General features: G+C 39.7%; 1 protein-coding gene across 2 annotated transcripts in view; it reads right to left on the bottom strand.

The window, feature by feature from the left end:
- The window catches only part of CAMK4 (calcium/calmodulin dependent protein kinase IV), a 166,758-nt gene that overhangs the window by 11,275 nt on the left and 134,297 nt on the right, over positions 1-21,186 (bottom strand). For both annotated transcript variants that reach the window (XM_038170524.2, XM_072031201.1), the window contains 5 exons: positions 12,535-12,625; positions 10,919-10,993; positions 7,292-7,367; positions 2,321-2,447; positions 1,276-1,428 (listed from right to left, as the gene is read on the bottom strand). In XM_038170524.2, coding sequence (XP_038026452.2) covers positions 1,276-1,428; positions 2,321-2,447; positions 7,292-7,367; positions 10,919-10,993; positions 12,535-12,625 — 522 coding nt within the window. The remainder of the gene's footprint in view (positions 1-1,275; positions 1,429-2,320; positions 2,448-7,291; positions 7,368-10,918; positions 10,994-12,534; positions 12,626-21,186) is intronic.

Genomic DNA, 21,186 nt, shown 5'->3' with positions numbered 1-21,186 from the left:
GCAATCCTGCTGTAAGGTTACAGAAATCTTTTGGAAGGGAGCAATGTTAATAGACACGCTTAGCCAGCTCTGCAGGGGCAAAGCATCACTGAATTATATCTACCACATCCAAGAACTTAATAAATGACAAAACTTTTTTCTTCGCTCTGTAGTGATTCTCTGTCACAGTTCCCTAATAACACTGAAAAAAATAATCAAAAACAAAATTAAGGGTAATTTCTTCATGAATTTCATTTTGCATGATATTGTAAAGTTCACAGTCAAGATGCTTTTAACTCTTGTTCCCCAGGGCTACAAAGGCAGTTTCCCAAGTAGCTCTTGGGAATGATTTCCATGCTGAAGTAGCCCTGGAAGTTTCTTCTAAGCAGACACAAATCTTGAACAACTGAAGAAGGGACTAGGGAAAAAGGAATTTTCCTGATATTATACCAGTTAGGTGCCCAGTCACCTGCAATTTGCACCTTATTTTTTTTTTCCCTGCTTCCTACCAAGGCAGATAAATAGATTAGATTGTAAAAGAGCAATGTGGTGACACAAAATCTAATGGAATTCTCACTGCAGGTCCTGCCTGCAGTCTTGCCTTACAACACTTAATTTCCAGATAAGTAATTCCACATTTGTTCTCAGAGGTACTTGCAAACACATATTTTGGGCCTATTAATCACAGCCCAAGATGTTGAAAATGCTAGCTCTAGATCATACAGCAGGATGGCTTATGTTCCTGTTTCATATTGATAAGTATTTCTATATTATCTCTATATATTTGTATTTCTATATTATATATATATATATATATATATGTTTCTACTGTAGGTAGCTTACATATCAAAAGCTTCTGCAGTAGGCTAAATATTTTCCAGATTTATGGATGTATATCTTCTTAAGAAAGTACTTGGAATTTTGTTCTTTCTGGTCAGCACTCCAAGGGTGCAGCAAACAGCACTAAGCAGGATGTATATACATGCATGCATGTATGTATGCATGCATGCATGTACGTAGGAAGGAAGGAAGGAAGGGAGAGATTTTGGGAAATCTGTGTACATTCTCAGCAGTTCTGTCTGTGCAGAGTTTTCAGTCAACCTCATATTTTTTTTGTCTCTTTGCAGACACTGATGAAATCACTTTCAAGTTTTCCACCTACATCAGTTATCTTAAATAAAAAGTTTCCATACCATCACATGGACATTGTTCTGGAAAGTCTGCAAGGCCCCTGTAAGCTACGGATTTTACTGCACACTTTCACAGCCAAAACAGAAACTATGTCCAGAGACTTGCCTTAAGTTTACGCCGGGCATTGAATTCTTGAAGTTTCTTTTGTGCATTGTCCATATGTGCAAAATTTGCTGCCTTTCCTGTCACCCATGGGTGCTGCAAAGCCTGTAGAGTTGTGAGGCGTTTCTTGGGGTCTAAAACAATTAACTTTTTAACCTGCATCACAAAGATAAAATGCACAAGACTGTTAACCTTATTCCATGTGCAGAATTGGACCATGCAGTCATATCAAAAATCAAGTGTTTCATTCAGTCACTGCATAACCTTGTGTAAATGTGAAGTGGAAAGTACCATGTAAGTATTTCTCTCTTAGTCCACTCTGAAACTAATGCTACCTATGCCACTGTTTTTGCTGTTGTGATAAGGAGAATTGCACCTCTCCAAACACAAGAGTGGGAAATTTTGGAAACACAGCACTGCAGACATACCCCTGGATCAAATTTACTTTATCCAGTATTTTATTGGATAAACAAATACAGCACAAATAGGCCTTACATTTATATACCTACTGAGAAAGTGTGAGAAAGTGTTTAAATAGACAGAAAAAAGCTGTCAGCAAAATGAGGGGGGGGGGGGGGGGATGACACATCACTTTTTATCATCTTTTTGTATTCGTCTTCTGAAGTTCTGACAGTTCTGACTTGAGAACTGCACAGGACATAGGGTCTGTTTCTACATTCCCTGAAGGTGGATGCCCTGGAAAACCAGAACAATGAAACATCTCAAGAGCGAGAGAGAAAGCCAGGCATAGATGAATGCAGTTTTGATCACCAACAATCTGTGGCTTTGTTCACAGATGGACCTCAATATCCATGGTTTTGAGTGCTTATTAACCTGTAAAATTATAGCGGTGGGCTACCAGGGGATATTTTACAGCACCATAATTAAACAGTGATAAGAAGAAAAGCAAGGAACCACATAAGCAATTAATTAACCACTTGTTCTTCCCCTCACCCCACCCTAAAATGCACTCTCTTTTCCAGTGTAAGTGAAAGTAATAAAATATATATTAGCAAAGGTATTGCACTCTTGTTTTTGTTTTACTTACTAAATCCTTGGCATTCAGAGACACATCATCCCACCAGGGGGACACAAAGTCATATTCACAGTTCAGGATTCTCTTAAACATGTACTGATCTCCCCTTTCGTCATAAAATGGTTCAAAGCCACAGAGTCTGCAAGGATAAAAGAAAGAGAAGTTCATCAAGCATTACTTGGCCTCAGTTCCTGGTACTTCATGGTCTGTATGCTGCTTTGGAAAACAGACCTGGATGTGCACATGAACTTTGCACACAACTTCTATGACAGAGCAAACCAAAGTGTGGTTGTAATAGCTCACGAATACTGGTAATGGCTGGTCAAAGTGATTATTTTCCATTGTCACATACCTGTAATTGGAACTATTAATACAGGAGCATAATGCAACGGCAGCGATAAAATGTCAGACCATTCATTAAGTATTCCAGCCTCTGACTAGCTAAAATCAGACATCTAGGGAGGAGCAGAAAAACTGTGATTCATGGCTCTCAGACTTCTTTAGCTGAAATTGATGTGTTTGTACCAAATACACTTCCTTGGATCTTTCATCTGATCTTTTCCCGTCACTTTCTGAACTGCTGTAAAATTGCTGCACCCACATCTTGCGGACGGGTGCACCAGGGCCAGCTGCACACCCTGGTGGGAGTCTGCTTCTGGAGCTTTCATTCAGTGAGCCCTGTGATTGTTCTGGAGGAAAACTGCAAACAGCTGATCATGACAATTAGTCATTGCTCAGCCTGAAGCCTTTGCTCTTTCCTGCCCTCTTCTGTAGATATTCTCCAGCTCTGAGTCTTTTTGAAGTGGGTGCGAATGCTAGTCAGCATGGGCACACTGTGGCCTTGCCTATTAAAAAACTTTTGATGAATGCTTTTGATTTTAATCTCCGTTACTTTCCTAGCAACTCCTGACCTTAGACCCACTTGTTTGGAATGTTTACAAGCAGAGAGTTAACACGTTCAGAGAGCAATTATCAGAATCCCTCTATGTGCTCCCTGAGAAAACAGAATTAGCCTTCATTTTGCCTGTGAAGATAGAAGCTTTTCTATGTCAAGTCAGCACTGTTTTTTGATTATGTTCATCACTGTACGTTCTTTCATCCTATCACCTAGGCACTCAGTAACACAAAATCCTTTAGCAGCTTTTCATCAGCAGCTTTCATCTTTACCTGGGTAACCTAAGTATTATCAGGAAGTTTGGTAACCTCACTAATGAATGTATTTATGAATATATAGAATAATACAGATCCCGACAGATCCACATTGCTGACCCTGGGGAAGGCAAACTAATAGAAGTGGTTCTACTTATATAATGTCATTTTTGCACTTCATTGCACTTTAATCATGTTTGCACACATAATCTGATGTTTTAAAGTGCATTTCTTAATCAACCAGTAAGTGTTTTCTGAGCTACAAAAAAGCTATATCTTCAACTAGCCTATCTTCTACTCTGTCTCCAGAAAATGCAACAAGCAACATGAGGATGACAGCAAACTGAAAAGAACCAGATGACAACAAATCTAGTAAACATAACCTTGCATGTTAACTTCTTCTTATATTTTAAAGTCAGTCAGTGTGCTTACATTCCTGAAAAAGGAGACAGCTGTTCAAGCAACAAATGTTTTTTAAAGAGTGGTGTGCAGCCAGAACAGCTGCATCACTGGACTGCTGCAGAGGAAAAATCCTGCCCTGTGAGCACATTCCAGGTACACTATTTATCTCCAAGTCTGGCAGAGATGGATTATAATATGAGGATCCAGCCTACAAATACTGCACTTTGGTAGGTAAGAGCCAGTCATGGTTACCCTGCCCCTTTCCCCCCCTTTGACTCCCAGCACCATTTGTGAGCTTGTTCCAGGTCAGCTCCTTTCCCCAGGGAGCACCTCTGATGAGCCGAGTCCTTGGGCCACAACTGTTTCAGCCAAAATTAGCCTCTGGTTACCAGGTAACTGATTACATGCAGTGAGACCATGCTCAAGGCTTGCTCTCACTGTGCTGGATGCCTTCTAAGTGATTCTCTATTTACACCTAAAAATATTTTCATCATTACTCACTACTATTAGCTACTGTTGTCTTACTAACAATCACTATAGATACACTTTCACCCTCCAAAAACTTCCATTTCAGCAGACAGACTTTTCACTACATGTCCTGTTAGACCAGTAAAACTATAGGTGCAATTTCAAATTAGATAAATTAAACTATGTTAAAACCCAGCATGGCTGCTCTTGATTTCATTTAAAATAGCATTATGTTGATTCATTTTAAATCATTTACTAAATAAATTAAAAAAATTCAATGTAATCAGGTTAAAAATTAGTTACACAGTACCAGACAGTGCTTTTTGCACTTTTAAATCCATTGTTAAAAAATACTTTTAATTAAATCCATGCAATTTTGACTACAGGTGAAACCTACATATTTGTTGACTCCTATCTGCTTCTTGAATGAGCAGTAGTATTTCTAACCTGTTGCAAGAATACAAAAGGACTGCTCCTCTACGCTATTAAAAGTGTGGCTTCCCTGGAGTTATGACAGTTAACATCAGGAATTATTTTTTCTGTCAATTAACATCAGGAATTATTTTTTCTGTCAAGTATGTGTCAAAGTTTTTTAGTCACCTGGTAAGTCAGCTTTGTATTAGTGAGAAGACAAAGCTTTATATGCACGTCTTCTGTAGCATGGTAGTTAACTCTTACATATGTTCTGTTGGGAGGGGAGGCATATTCAACAAGACATTTTTGGATTGAACATATCTGCATCCCATCTGCTGGAATATGAGGATGGGACATGCAACATTGTCCTTTAGGCTGCAGGATTAATGAATTAGTTGCTGTTCAGGTGCCTGCCTGTCTGGTCTCAGCTTCTAACCTATTAGAAAAGTTGACCTGCAAAGCTTTGCAGGTCACTGCTTCACTGGCTAAATGGAAGAGACAGTCAGATGCAACAGACTGGTACCCTTTTTTTGTCTGGCTTGTTCCTGTAGGTCAAATGGGGTTTCAATGGTTCAGGATGAGAAGAAGACCAGGAAGAGGAAGCACAGCAGGAGCTCACGTGCTTGTTTACACCAGTGCAGAGATTTAATGGCTTGGGAGCATGTCCTGAACAACTGGAAGATTTAGAAAGGCTGCACATAGCAAATACCACTTCATATATTAAAATAGGAATTTGCTATATGTTCTCAGTTGGTGCTTGACTACACTTGAAAGCAAGTTCTGCTTAAAGAAAGCTCTCAACTTCAAGCAGAAAAGCTATTCATCAATTGCTCAATAGGTAGGCAAGCCTACGCCTTAATTCATGCATCCTTGTAAAGGGACAACAAAAGGCACCTCTCCTAATCTCAGTGACAGCCCTGTGGCAAACTTCAAATCCCTCCATCTCTCTCGTGTGGGCACTAGAGCTGATGAGAAACGATTGCCTGCACAAGTGACCCACCCTCCTACCAAACTCAGCCTTGGAATTGTACACAAATGAACTATATGAGCTGAAATAAAAGTGTAAGTGGGATGGTACCCAAGCTGGCATTATCAGGACACTGGGTGTAAGAGCAGGCAATGTTTGAGACATAATCTACAGACTTGAACCATGCCTTGAGACAAAGATTCACATTTTTAAAGGAACAGTTAAAACAATTGCAACAAAACCATGAAAAGAATGGAAAGCATGGCCTCCAAAACTCATCATTATTAGAAACATGTATTTTCTGGCATATTGTAGGAATAATGAATCCAATTATTCCTACAGGGACACAAAAGGAGATCAATGAATTATCTGAAGCTGATGTACAGAAGATTTCTGGTATTCCCATCGGAGTGCTTATATACCATTGCAAGTACCTTTACTATAAACCCTAAAAAATGTAATTGTGTCTTTCCAAAATATAGAAACAAAATATTTGTACTATTACGTGCTGTACTTGCTGGACAGATAGTGAATTTTAGAAGGAGAAAAAAAAATAAGCCTAAATATAGAAAACATTCTGTATTTTTAATGTATATCTGCAAAATTCTGTCTTCTTTCTACTAAAGGCATCCCACAAGTATCATATACAACAAGCCAGTTTAGCATCCATGTTGGCAAGGGAATAAATGAAGTTATTTATTCTCCCATAAAGAGAAGTGTCAGTACAATGGACACGATTTTCCCTTCTCAAAACTCTTTCTTTGAAAAATGCCATTGATGCCATAAAATAATTGCAATGCTTGCCAACTGAATTAGGACTAGCCATATTAAAATGCAGCAGTAAGTGCTTATCTTTAGACACAACTCTTTGAAATGGTCTACAGCTGAAATTTCAGCTCTTTAGAAATGGCCTGCATTGCTCACAGCCCTTTACCAGCTGAATCTCTGGATATTTTGTAAGAGGTGGAACACTTCTTTTTCATCATTATCATTTTACCAGACTGATCTGAAGACAAGGTCCAGGGCTGTCCCCTGCCTCCTGGCTATGGTGGGGCTGAGCCTGAGACTGCAGAACTAAGTCTGCAGCCAAAAGCTGCTGCAGCATACGTGGCTGACACAGAGGAACATGTCTTCGGCAATATTCAGAGGCACTGCAAAACTATTGCATGCACCTTAGCTTCTCTTTGCCCAGTCTGAAATTGAGGTGTTACTTAGAATAATGGTACATTTTGTAGTTTCTGTGAAAGAGGAAAGAATGTACAACACTTACTGACTTCTTTTTTTTTCTTTGCTTTCGTCATCTTCACTGCAGTTCATTCACATTAACAGCATGGTTCTGTGCAGACCTTGCTGCTATTCATGATGAAGTGTTACATTCATCAAATACATCACCTGTGTATTTTGCCACGCTCCTTTAGCTTTTGACTTCCTTAAACAACATTAGGAACATCACAACTCAAGTTCAGCATCTTTTTGTTTTCCAATAGCATATTCCATACATAATGCCATAAAAAAATGCAGTTGCTGTATTTTAAACCAAAGGAACTAGCTACATACCACCCCACAGCACTGCCTGCACTTACAGGATGTAGGTGATAATCCCCAGAGACCACATGTCCACCTCAGGGCCATAGGCACATCCTCGTAGTATCTCTGGTGCTGCAGACGATAAAAGTGTTGTCAACAAGATGAAACTTGAATGCAGAAATAACAGTTAAAAAAGTTGACATAAACTATGTGCATGCTTACAGGAATCTTTGAAAGAGATCGTCCTTATGATTATGATTAACATGATAATTTTTAGGGCCTGCTCCTTAAAGCCCTTAATTAGACAAGTGATTCCTTCCACTGAGTATAAAGCAACAGAAGTGATGTCCAAGCACGGGAAGAATAAAGTGCAAAGTGACACAGTGAGGTAAACTTTGGTGTCAGATGGCTTTTTAGGTTAGATTGGCACAAGTAAAAGGGATAGCCACATCAGCACTGGAGATGCAGTGTGGCAAAGGAGGTGGCATTCTAACTTTGGTATTTGGTTTACTTTGTAGTTTATTGGGGCTTTATTTTTGGTATTTTAATTGTATGAATATATCTAATGCTGATGTGTAACACGGTAGGCATATTTTATTCCAACCCACCGTTCTGACCACATCTGGATTTTCTTTTTTTTTTCTTCCACAGCCTACCCCTTCCTTCCCCAGTCCTTTTTTTTTTTTTCTTTTTTTCTTTTTTTTTTTTTTTTCTTAACTGTAGTCCTATGCTTTAGTTTGGTTTGTAAACTCCTCTGCATTACAAGGAAACTGAGGACTGCCTCCCTCTGTCTGCAGCTGAGGAACTGCAGGTCCTACTGCCTCAGAAATGGGTCTTTTCTTAGCTCCCAGCTCCTCAGCTACCCGAGGAAAGACAAGACCAGTTTAGGCAATTGCTGCTTCTGCAGGGCAGAGAAGGTGGAAAGAAATGGTGCTCTTGGGGGACTCTAGCTCTAAAATGGTAGAGTCAACCTTTGTCTGAGTAGCTTGACAATCAGACCTTGAGGAAAGCTGAGCAGCCTGGCTCACCCTGCAGGCAGTAGCTGCTGCTGCCACGTGTGACCAAAAATGTGCACTTCTGCACACTGAAACTGTGATGTGCCCACCCTGAGCATCTCATGTCCCCAGGCTCTCAGCTCCAAGCAAGTTTTGCCATATAGTACTTTCACACCTGGGAAACTTTCCCTGCCTCTTCATTCTTCTGTCAGGTCAGGTGGTGAGCAGGTGAGTTTTTGAGGAGGGATACCAGGTCCCAATGGGTTTGAACTCAGATCAACCTGTAGCTAACAGAACAGCCTAGAGGCAAGGCAACCAATGACCTTAGAGAAAGACATGCAGATTGTCCAAGAAAAGAGGTGTCACTCAGTGTTCCCTCTGTCATATTTGCTAATGCCAGATGGTGTGCTATGAACTAGACAGGACGTTTTTTCTTTTTGATGGCTGATATGTTTTTTCTAAAGCAAACAACATTCTTGGGGATGACTTCTTGCTTCAGATAAGGGCAGAAGAAGCTTTTAGCCCTTTTTTTTCCACTTTCCTCCTCTTTCCACCGTAAAATGGCCACAAAGACACCAACACCCTCACCCCATCCATCCATCCATCCATCCATCCATCCATCCATCCATCCATCCATCCATCCATCCATCCATCCAGGTCTGCCCTGATGTCTACACTGTGATTACACAGTTGTATGCTTGTTTGCGTACTTTCAAAAGTTTGCTTTTGGCAAATGAATTGCACTGAGGTGTTGTTAATTTAGATGTTGGCTGTAACAGACTGATCATGAATCACTGCACTGCATTGCCTTGTTTTCCTGTGCTACTGTAAGCAATCACCTATGCCCCTCTTGTTAAGTTCATTCAAAGGACAATGTCTTAACAGGTTAAGTTCCTTGTTAACATCTTTCTTTCAGTCTTCCGCATCCCTTTTCTTGTTACAGGGACTATGGACTGCTAAGTCTTGATGCCAAAGTATCCTCACTCCAACTGTATATTTTTCTTGCTGTGTCCTTCCTGGAGAAGCTGCTGATAGTAGGGTGGGCAGGATGTGGGAGTTGGCAGCCTGTAGCTATCAATTATTCATAGTTTAATTTGGCATTTCAACAGTATCACACCTGGGTTTCCTCCATTTGTGGAAAGTAATGCTTTATTACTACCTTCCAAGCACCAGGAATTCTGCAGGGTTGGTTAACTCAGGTCATGAAGCAGTGATTGCAGGTCTGTGTCTGCAGGCACAAAGCTCCTTTCACCACTCCTCAACACAGCCATTCAGCCTCAACCCTCACACCAAACCATCACTACTCTGAGGGCTCTTATGTGTGAAAAAGCCTTATCATAATATTTTAATAGTATATAAAAATAGGCATAATAAGGGCTAAATGTTATCTATAATTTTATGGCATTTGTAACATAACAACCATGAGAGAAGACAAGACCATTAATAGTCAATATTCAAAGTACAGTCTGATGAAGCTAAGCGGATAGGAACCCAGCGCTACTCCAAATCATTCTTGGCAGCTGTGTGTGCTAGACAGAGAAAGATACAACAAGCTAATGGGCATGTCACCTGAACTGCACCATCAGCTGGGCTATAAGCTCAATAATCTTATCGTCTTCTCCCATGTTCTCTTTCCTTTGCTTCTACAGTTAAAAAGGCAAATGTCAGATTTCTAGTTTCCATATGGCTTGGCTCAGCTCTGTCCAACACTACCTGAGAGGCTTACAGCCCAGCACACTGCTAGGAAGTTGCAACCTCTCCTATGAGCCCGTTCAGGGCCAGAAGTACATGAAGGACACCAGAAATACATTTCTCCACAGGATTACAGTGGCTGCTGGGGGTGAGCATCCACCATGCCAAGACTAGGAAGCTTGCCTCGGGGTAAACAAGATCACCAACTTCCTTGGCCACCAGCTTCTTTCCTCACGCAGAAGTTCCTTGCAGTGAAGGGTGAGCAGACTGCAGAGGCAGCTGCAATCCTCTTTTACATGGGGTCTCCTTCTTTTTCATGTTCTGGCAGTGCAGGATCCAGTTCTGCTGCATTTGGTGGCCCCAAGAGTCCAGGCAAGCTTCTCCTCTCTTCACCAGAAGTGCAGCTGTGCATAAAGATGCTGAACTGGGGGCCCAGCAGTGTGCACAGGATGCACTGCTGAAAGCTGCTGGACAGTCTGCAAGGCTCCTTTCAGCACTGATACTACACCTGTAGTCCTCTGTTATATGGGTCCCAATCCAGCATGGACCAGAATATTCCAAGTAAAGCGTGCATTTAAAACCATGTGTTTACTTAAATGCTTTGGATTTAGGGAGTTAAATTATGAGCATGCTATAAAGAATACTTTGATTTCCTCTGTGTTAAGAAAGTATTATTTTAAGATAAATTCACTAAAGTTAATATTCAAATATTTGTAATTTCTATACATTTTTAAAGTTTTCCATTAAGCCTTCCATACCCCAAATTTCTGCTGATGCCTCTCCAGTATTATTTTTGTAATTTCAGTATTTTTATGATGTTTGGACTTATTGCCAGGCAAATAATGGACTTGCACCAAAACATATGTTTTGATTAAGCTTAGTAGATTTGATTAAGGTGGACAATATGAATACCTCTCCTTTGAAGGCAGGCTGGAAAGAAAAAATGTAACATCCTCACATTAAATCCATCATTATGTAAATAACAAAGCAACATACCACAGTACCCTGGAGTTCCGCAAACTGTCTTCATGGTCACCTGATCTTCCACAATTTTGGAAAGTCCAAAATCAGCTGTTAAGATTTTTTATAAATGTTAGCATTTTAATTTCCTTGTAAAATCACTTTTCTCACATTTTATATGTAGTTAAATGAACAGTACTGTCATTTCCAGAGATGAGGGCCAAATTAAGGAATCTACCCAGACTGCAATCCAGAACTAAAATTTGTCTGTACAAATGGGTTTTCCTGGCTCCTGACTGACCCAAATTTAACTTGTGTATCCTGAAGACTGCATACACCCAATGCAATGAGATGCTTGAGGGCACACAATCAGTGATACAGAAATGCATTTTAAAAAGCTGTACCTTTGTCTCACTTCAATTTTATCTAATTTGCCACTCACTGGTATGGTAGCAATGCTGGGCACAGGCTGGCCTCTGGGGAAGAAGAAGGAAGGTGAGCTGAGAATGGAGGTGAGGGCATCCCTAGTAGTGCTCCTCTTTGGGCGAATGCTATAGAAGCCCTTACACCACTCTGGCCATCACACCAAGGCTGCATTAAACAATTACATCATCAGAGCCTTTCCAGGAAAGATAAGAACAAGGACAGAATGTAAATCAGGATACTACGATCCGGAGATGCAAGACTTTCCTAGAAATGTGTATGAAAGTGCTTGCAAATAGTTCTTGGAAATCTGGATCCTTGAAACCCGTGATGAACATGGCAACACTTTCACTCCTTGCTTCCTTCACTTCCTCACTTCACGTGCTCCCTGTCAAGGCAGCATGAGGCAGTATTTCTAAACTGATTGCAGTTCAGGAGCACAGCGCACGTGGAGTATCACCTGCTGGGTGCATGGCAGAGCTCTGTTTCTTTAAGAAGAAGAGAGCAGAAGGCTCAGGGTTTTTGTTGGTTTTCTTTTAGTATGTACAAATCAGTCCTTTTCCTGCTTAACACATCTGAACTGCCACAGCCCACTTTCCACCAGGGGGTAATTCACTGCTCTGTATGACCTTGCCCAGCAGCTGCCCATGGCTGAACACAGCAGAGCACAACAGAACACAACACAACACAAAACAGTACAGCACAGCATAGTACAACACAACACCACATCACACTACACCAACAGGCTTCTTCAGAGTTCCTCTTCGCTCCAACAAGAGCTGGGCATACCTAGCTTTGAAGGTCAGGCTCTAGGCAAGTGGCTGCTGCTCATGAGGGCATTGGCTTAACACACCCCCAGCTCAGGAGAGCCTGACATCACCTCCATCTCCTCACCCTTCAGTGAATCTTTTCCTTTAAAATACTAGTTTAACAGAACAGAGACAGAGAAGTACGTCTGTACGCTAATCTCATGATCCATCTTGTTCCTCCCACACTCTTTACCATCTGCCACTTTCTGTATGGTTTTAGCTGTAAATTTCCCAGGACAAGAGAATAGCTTTGTGTTTGTTTTTAAAATACCATGCACAACCATGCTGCTGAAGAAGAAATATGCCATGCATCTGAGTATTAGCGTTAGATTAGAATAAAGTAACAGTGAGAAGTATATATAGTTAACACATACTACTGGTACAAAGGAATTAGGGAAGCAACTATTTGATGGTGCTTACCTATTTTCAGTGGTGCATCTGGTGCTGGTGTTGCATAGAGTAGATTTTCTGGCTTCAAGTCACGGTGCACAATCCCATTTGCATGCAGGTACTATAAAGAGAGAATGTCAAAACATTTACCACAGTGTAAGATTACAGTCAAGAACAAGTTAACAACTTCCTAATAATCGATAGCAGCAGTTCATTGACTGCTACCTATGTGACACAAAGTCAGCTAACTAACTTTCATCAGCTTTTTTATGCAAACTTGCTCAGCACAGAACCCTTAGATACACATCGAGATCTGGATAGGAAAATGAAAATTGGGAAGGCAAAGATGGCATCATGTCCATTTGAGAAGAAAAGCTTCTCAGAAAATGTTGCTGACTTTTTAATAGTGGTAACTCCTAGAAAGTAATCTAATAGATGCTGAGATACAGAAGTCTGCCTCAGAGAAAGGCAGCTTCTGCATATTACAACATTCTAAGAGATAATCAAAAAATAGTCATATAACTATTAAACTACATGTATTATCCAGCTGTCTTGGTGAAGCTTGTACAGTACGTGTGAACTCACTCTTCACTAAACTCCTGTATAGATGTTGTCCTTGCCTTGCCATAACAGAAGGAAGCACTTCTGGCATATATATGGGAACTTTTTACATTGCTAGGGATGAACAATGAAAAAAGGCATAAAAATGATAAACTAGTGAAACAAATTCTGTATTTCTTGATTTTCTTTCTTTTCTTATTTTCTTTCTCCAGCTGAAGTCTCTAAAACCTTGGAAATACGATGCTTAAGGGAAAACTCGGAGTATCTATCTTATTTGAAAACTCCCTGGTCTACAATTTAGTAGAACCTCTCAGATATGTTTTGACTATTGAAAAAAAAAAAACAAAAAAACCCACAAATATAGTGTGTGCACTACTATGCAGCAAATAGCAAATTGTTGAACATTTGTTTGGAAAGTACAGTTACAGTGTTCACTTGAGTTAGCATCTGAGATGAACTGTGCATCAAAAGTTTGCAAAGTTGCCAGTGATTAAACAACATTAAGTATGAATGTATAGCTCTTTCCATAAGCATCATTTTACTGACACTGAATGCTTTGTGTTTCTTACAGTGCAATAAATATATTTTGTTGACTTCCTCTAAAATCATAAAGTATCAGTATTTATCATGATGTTGCTAGTGGAGATAGGCCAAATACTATAATTTATTTCACAGCAAAATCTAAGTGCTTGTCCCACCTGTGTTTTCTACAATGAGATGGCTAATTAGTTATATTGCACTCTGCTACGTCATTTATTGTGGTCATATCTGCATGGATGCACATAATCACATCTAACCTGGATAAAACCTGGATAAAAATACATATTTATCTTCCAGTGAAGACATAACTGCAACAAAGAGGCTACCACAGTTTATACCACTAATGTGTCTGACATGCAGAGGTAGTAGAAACAGGTAGTGCCCTCCACTGCAGTGGACAGAAAGATTTCTGAACTGATCTGTATTCACACACTGCAAATCAGTTTAGTTGAAGCTGTAGGAGAGAGAAGGAACAGATATCTTGCAACCACTCTGTGGAAAGCAGACACTTCCAGCTCTTTCACATGGAAAAGTTTAGAACAAATTTGTGCAGAGAAATGATCCAGCCAAGTTTGCAGAACGTCTTTTAGCAGGTCATTTTTTACACATGCCTGTAACTTAAAAACATTTTATGGTTTGAGGCTGAAAATATCAAAATTTTCTTCTCTTCTAAAAAGTCCATTTTTGTGAGAGTGAAATTTGGGAAAAGCAGTGGAAAAGCTGTTCAACTTTTCCTGTGTTAAGTCATAAAGTGAGCCAGGCTCACAGGACTCCTTCTCACATACTTCAAGAACTGTAAACAACTATGCCTGCTAACTGCCTTTGCATTTCATGACTTATTGATTTCTTGACAGATTTGTACTGAATTTGCAGCATGAAATCCTTTTCATTATACATCTGTAAGATCCATAAGGAAAATCACCTCCTCTATCCAGCCCACCATATGAAGAAAACTCACAGGATGCAGGTGGGAGTGCAACAGATGTGTGAATTCCCTCAATGACCTAATCAATGTCTTGCTACATTCATTGCCCTCTCTATCCCCTCCACCACACCTCACCTTATCTCCCAACATCTCCTACACCCTTCCCCACCCCACCCCCACTAATACCCTCACCTCCTCTGCCCTCTCCATGTGGAAATGTAGATCCTTTCATGTTTGCTACAATCCCTGATCTCAGTCCCCTCTGTTTTGTCCTCTCTCTTCCGTGGTTTCTTTTGCTTGACTGGGCACAGGATGAGGTGCTCAGACTAGCCAAGACCCACAGGTATGCTGGCTCACCAGCCTGCCGCTGTCTCTCAGTTACTGGCAGAAGTACTGCATACAGCTGGGGCTCCCTCAAACTGCCAAGTCGTATGTTTAACAGACATCTTATTGGCATCTTGTGTCTTTCAGACCTTGCCTTCTGTCAAATTTTATTGACATGAGCCTATAGAGTCAACAGTTACATTGTAAACCTATGGAAAAAGGGACAAATGGACAGCAATAACAACAACAAACAACAACACAGTATTTTCACTGATGAAGAAAGCTCATTCTTCAACAACACAAAAGTATCAGCTATCCTTATGGAGGTGAGCGGTTTCTCACTGGAGTTCTTTAAAATGTGCCTGTCTCCCAACAGCCTTGTTACTGGAGGTTTCCAGACCAGGCAGTGGCCTTACTTTTCCCCTTTCTGTTTGTGTGCAAAGAACAAAAAAGATGATGAGGAAATGAGAAGACAAGATTTATGAGGAGAAGTTGAGAGAACTGAGGTAGTTTAGACTGGAGAAAAGGAGGCTAAGGAGAAATCTCATCCCTCCCTATAACCACCTGAAAGAAGGCTGAAGCAAGGAGGATGTCTGTCTTTTTTCTTCTTTGACAACTGATAAAAGGGGAGGAAATGGTCTCAAATTGTTTCAGGAGGGGTTTAAATTGGATGTTAGGAAGAATTTCTTCACAGAGAGGGTTGTCAGGCTCCTCAGGGAGGTGGTACATTTCCTATCCAGTTAGGTATTGAAGAGATGCATCCAATCATCAACCTGACCTTTACCAAACCTAATCAACCCTGGGCTTTGTTTGCTAGTTTTCACCAGTCCCAATAGGCAAAGTGAAGAGAGCATAGCCACCAACTCTGCAGCATCACATAACACAGTGGCTCCTGGTATTGATGACTTGGTAATTACATTGCCTTTGATGAAAGTGAACAGTATTCTGAGCTTTATTGTTAGAAATTTTTACTGATTTTTTTTTTTATTGTCTAATTAGAAATTGATTTAGTTAAATTAGCATAATTTTCTTTGTATAGCACCTCTTTCAATTTATATATGCTTTATTTTGGTTTCTCTTCACTTTACTTCTTACATATTGATTTTAATGAATAGAAGTTTTCTTTACAGGCAGTGCCTCTGCAGCATAAGTTCAAAGACAATTGTTTCTGTCTCCCACTTCAGAGTATAGCTTCGGGCATGACATACTCTCATACTAGAAGAATAGTTAACCCGTGCTCTACTGCTTAAATGTTATGCCTCTCAATGGCTAAATAACTTGATTAAAAGTGAAGACCATGGCCTAAGTATCTAGTCAGAAGAGGTGATACTGACTCTCTTTATGATCTAAGCTTTGCTGAGTTACATAATTTTCCCCACCTGTAAAATGCAGATGAAACGTGAAAAACATTTGCATTCTATGGATAGATGAAGAGTTTTTACCTGTAGAGCGCTGTACAACAATTTAGCATAGCATGCATGTAAAATGTGATTATAACATGAAGAGAGATTCCTTCAGTAGCTAAAAAAGTCCTGTATTCACTTTCTTCTGATTTTCAGTAGGTAATACACTAGAAGAAAATATGGGCATAGCAGTTGTCTGATTGCAGCTTTGCTTATTTGTGTTAGTGAAATAAGGTGGATACAGAAAATTTATTTTTACATCATAGTCTCATATTTCCATGGCAACATTACATGGGTACATTTAAACGTAAATCTGGTTATGTCCTGTAACATCTATGTATCAAATGTTATATTCACTGATAGAATAACAGCCTTTGGTCTGGCCTGATGAGATGTAGATGGAAGAGAGGCCACCACAGAATATCAGAGCAAGACCCGTGGAAGAAGCCTTGTGGAAGGAGTCTTCTCCATGTACGGTCGTTTCATCAGACCAGCTGAGTTGGCCAGTGGCACACGGAAGATTACTTATGCCTTCTCATGTACTTATGTACCTGTACCTGTTTCTCTCTCTTTCTTTTTTTTTATTTTTTTATTTTTTAACAGCAAAGACACTTGCAAGGCAGTACTGATTTTAAGGAACGTTCCTTATAAGGAATGGCTGTCCCACTTAGTGAAAGAAAATGAACAAGAAAAAAATAAATTGGAAACTAGAAACAACAGAGACCTGGAATGGTGTGTCAGTATATATTAAATGAGTGAATGTAAATGCAAATGAAATCAAATAAAGTAAAATACATAGTGACAAAATATTTGCTAAACACAGGATCTTACACATCCTCTGAAGACAAGGAGATGTAAGTTGGCCAGGCAGGTGAACTGTATATGCTTCAGGCACACAGCAGGCTACTGCTTTATCACTGTATAGCATCTCAGATAATCAGGGACAAATGTATTCTAGCAAAATTGAGTGTGATAGTCTTACTACTCTTTGAAAAAACTTGAGGACAAACTCAGCAAAACACTAGTTGGGAACAGTACACAGAGACTTTTCTAAAAGAATCACCATTTTAAATAAAGGCAGCCTTCACCTTGGCCTGTATTCCCATGGCATACAACAGCAGCTCTTGACTGAACAATTGTCATGACTGTAATTGTGACTACAGAAGAAAGATTTTTTTTGCCTTTTTTCCTTTTCAGAAGCTTCTTTCTAATTGCTCCATGACAGTTTCCTTTTCTGTTTGTTTAATCCTTTAATAATTAAGATTCCTATCTAACTTTAAAGATTTTATGACAAAAGGATGAATGAAGACTGCTTAAAATTCTGGCCTTCTTTCGTAGTTTTATTTATGGTACCTATTACAGAGAACTGTAGAAAAGTAGGGCTGAAATCAACCTGAATCATCTACTCCTCTCCATGCTCCTAGACAGAATGAATTACATCTGCAACAGTTGTTTGTCCAATTTATACTTAAAGATCTTTGATACCAGTGACTCTGCAACCTCCCCGAGCAATTTATTTCAAGGCTGTGTCTTGACTTGTGACTTATCTGGATTGCAATGGGAGCAGATGAAGCACATTACTTTGCTTCTTACATACCATAAATGAAGAAGGCATATGTCTTCCTCCTCCTCCCCCCCCCCCCCCCCCCGCCCCCATTTTTTTCCTTTTTCTAAGTACACCTTTGTGTACTTAGCATGCACAAGATCAAGCTTCCCTCATAAAAGATTTAGTCTTTTCTTACAGACCACCTTTTCTAGGTTCATGATCCTTCTTGTTGCTCTTCTCCAGGCTGTATTGACTTGCATCAATGTGTTCAAAATGTAAATATGTATTCCATTTGTGGCCTGACAAATTTTACAGGATGTATTCATAACAGTATTTGCCTTTTTCTGCAACATATCTGACTCCTGTTTGCCTTTTGATCCAGTGTAACCTTCTGGTCCTTTCTGTTTTGATCACACTCCTAGGTTTTACTGTTGACTAGTCAAGTTCAGGTACAATTTTGTCATTGGCAGTACAGAAGGGACATTGAATTTTACTAAAGTTTTTTTTTTGTTGTTTTTTTTTTGAATTCTAGTCTCTGACATACTTGCAGCCTTTCCCAATTTTATGTTGTTCAAAATTTTCATCAGTGTACTTTATATTCTGTCATCCTGGGCTGCCAACAAAAGCAGTGAAAGAGGCAAACCCAAGAAGATTTTTTTCTTGCACCTCTGCTCTTGTAACTCTAGATACACTGTTAGCACTCCCTCGGTACATGTAGCTAGTCTAAACTCCATCCAGCTTAAAATCACAGCATTGTAACCACATTTCCCTAATTTACCCTGAGATTGGCAGGTGAAAAAAATACTAAAAGCTCTACTCATGTAGAGTATGCATGATATCCCCTGTTCCTCCTCTATTAATAATGCCTCTTACACAGCTTGAGAAAAAAATTAGACTAATCTGGCATGACTTGATCCCAAGAAAAAACTTGCCTTACTGATGATCTCCATGTTCTGTTATTTCTCAGGTGCCTAATGTTCATTTGTTCATTATTTACCATGGATTATTTTCTGGGAAGTAGAACCAAGCCAGCTGGCCTATAATTCCTCCCTTCCTTCCTCTTGAAATGTGTACTACCTATATATGGTTCTCTGACTCTCCTCTAGGAGAAATAATGGTTAACTGTTTAATTTGTTTCAGACTCAAGAAGCTCATTCTTTAAAGATTGTAGAAAGGAGGTCACCAGGTGCAGCCAATTAAAAAAGGTCTAAATGATTTGAAGGATCTCTAACCTAGTCTTTTCTTATTCTAGGCTTATATTTTATCACTCTGTCACTGGTGTTAATTGTGCTAAGCATCTAGTAACAGCTGAACTTTTAATGAAAAGAATAAACATTAAAAAAAAAAAAAAAAAGACACTTCCTTCATCATGTCTCCTTTACTTGAATTTCTTCTTATGAGAATGACTGATTTTGCTACCCTTCTTATCTCCTGCTAGGTGCATCTCATTTTCTGCACTGGCCTTTCTGGCTTTATCCTTCACACTCCTTCTATGCTCCTAACTCCAGCTTAAAAAAACTGACCTATTTTCTGCTTTCTATATACCTCAGGTTATGTTTAACTCCAGGATGTACAGTTCCTGGCTGAGCACCATCCTTCATTTAAATGGAGTGATGAGAAACCAGGTGACCCTTGACTGCATTACTATGCTCCCAGGGTCTTGCACTCTCTCTGAAGGGCACAGGGCTGCTGCTGGCTGCACTGCAAGTTGCCTTCTGTCTGCAAGTAAGGAGAAGGTCCTAAAATACCTTTGCTTCCACTTGTGAGAGTGACTGTGAGCCTCAGAGCCTTTGGGTTTTGTGGTTTCTCTTCATGACCAGGGGAGTTATCATCAAATGAACTTCTGCCAAGCATGCCTACGGTATGACTGCCACATTCATGAGCACCAGATTCACTGTTTTCAAAGGGAAAATTTCTGCCATTTTTATTAGTACACAGGATCTCTTTAGGACTTGCATGTTGAACTTGTTATGAAATCAAGACTGCAGGGTTCTGAAAGGAACCGTGGGTAGAAGTTCAGTATTGGACACCTTGGCTATAAATACAGTTCCTAAACCTTTAAAAGGCTGAAAACAGTATTTTTTTTCTCCCTTTTCAAGGCTGTCTAGACTTGTAATTAAGGCCTTTCTGCAGCCCTTACAGTAGTGTGTCATTTTGTAATGAAAGCCACTGCTCAGTAATTTAGTTTGATTTATCACTATATATCATTTGATAGGGATGTAGTTAATTGATAAAGTTTCAGAAGCAGTTAAGAGAAAGTTTAAATAACCTTTTAATGATCTAACAGGGCAGAGAGGGATTATTCACGAAAGAAGAAAATATACATTCCTGTTTTCTATTCTTAGGAAAGTGAGTGAGCTCTCTATTAATCACTTTGTACATATAGAAAGGCAAAGCCAGTCTCCATGTAATTGGTGTCTGAAATAATCACAGAGCACATATCTTACAGAGTACAGAGAGACAAATACTCAGCATTCAAATGTATACTTACTCACACTCTACATTGGTGTAGACTTTGGAAAATAAGCCACATGCAGCTTGATAACCAGATTTTGGGGGTTCAAGACAAATCTAAAATGTCACAGTTAGCAGGCACCTGTATCCTGTTACAGTCTTCTGCACGTATCCAGTGATTTACAATTCACACATAATTACACACAAATTACAGGCTGGTACAAGGATAAGATATGTGACCTGCTCTGTATCCTACAGCAAAAGCTGCGGTCCCTCTGCACCACAGGTTCCACATCCTTAAAACTGTTGTGACATGCAAGCTGTGTTTTACATGTCTGAGTGACAAGTGCAAAATGGGAATGGGGCTACATCGCGGTCATCATTGAAACTGTGCTATCCTGACTGAAGTCCCTGTAAAACTCCACTGCCTCAACTGATTCAGGCTGTATTTGAAAACAGTAGTACAAACACTGAGTGGCCTGTTTCTATGCTTCCACTTATCTCTCAGGCAGCAAATAAGTTAGAATGCAGAACTGGACCCAAATCCTGTATGTTTGGACTATGGAAGTTGGGTCATGCGATTTATGCTGATTATGAAAGAGTACATTTATTTGATTTGGTATTTGACATGCATAAACAAATTATTTAGGACTACATGTATAAATGTATAATCACCTTTTTTTTTTTTTTTTTTCCTTCCCCAGAATGGAAAACAATCATTGAAATATTTTCAAAATGTAGAGGTTGTTTTCATAAGTGATGCAGAGCCTGAGAATTCTTGCTTAAAGGGATTGTAAACAGCGATGCTGTCAGAACCTAGCTCCAAAGAACCAATGAGGCTGCTGTATTAAAACCATGAAATAAAGTTATGTACACAGCATAGTTTTCCCTCTTCCATTATCCCCTTACTAGTTGCATTAACTCTGAAA

The sequence above is a fragment of the Anas platyrhynchos genome, chromosome Z (assembly GCF_047663525.1).
Source record: "Anas platyrhynchos isolate ZD024472 breed Pekin duck chromosome Z, IASCAAS_PekinDuck_T2T, whole genome shotgun sequence".
NCBI classification, from domain to species: domain Eukaryota; kingdom Metazoa; phylum Chordata; class Aves; order Anseriformes; family Anatidae; genus Anas; species Anas platyrhynchos.
The sequence above is the reverse complement of the archived record's forward strand: the minus strand, read 5'-3'. Positions and strand labels throughout refer to the sequence as shown.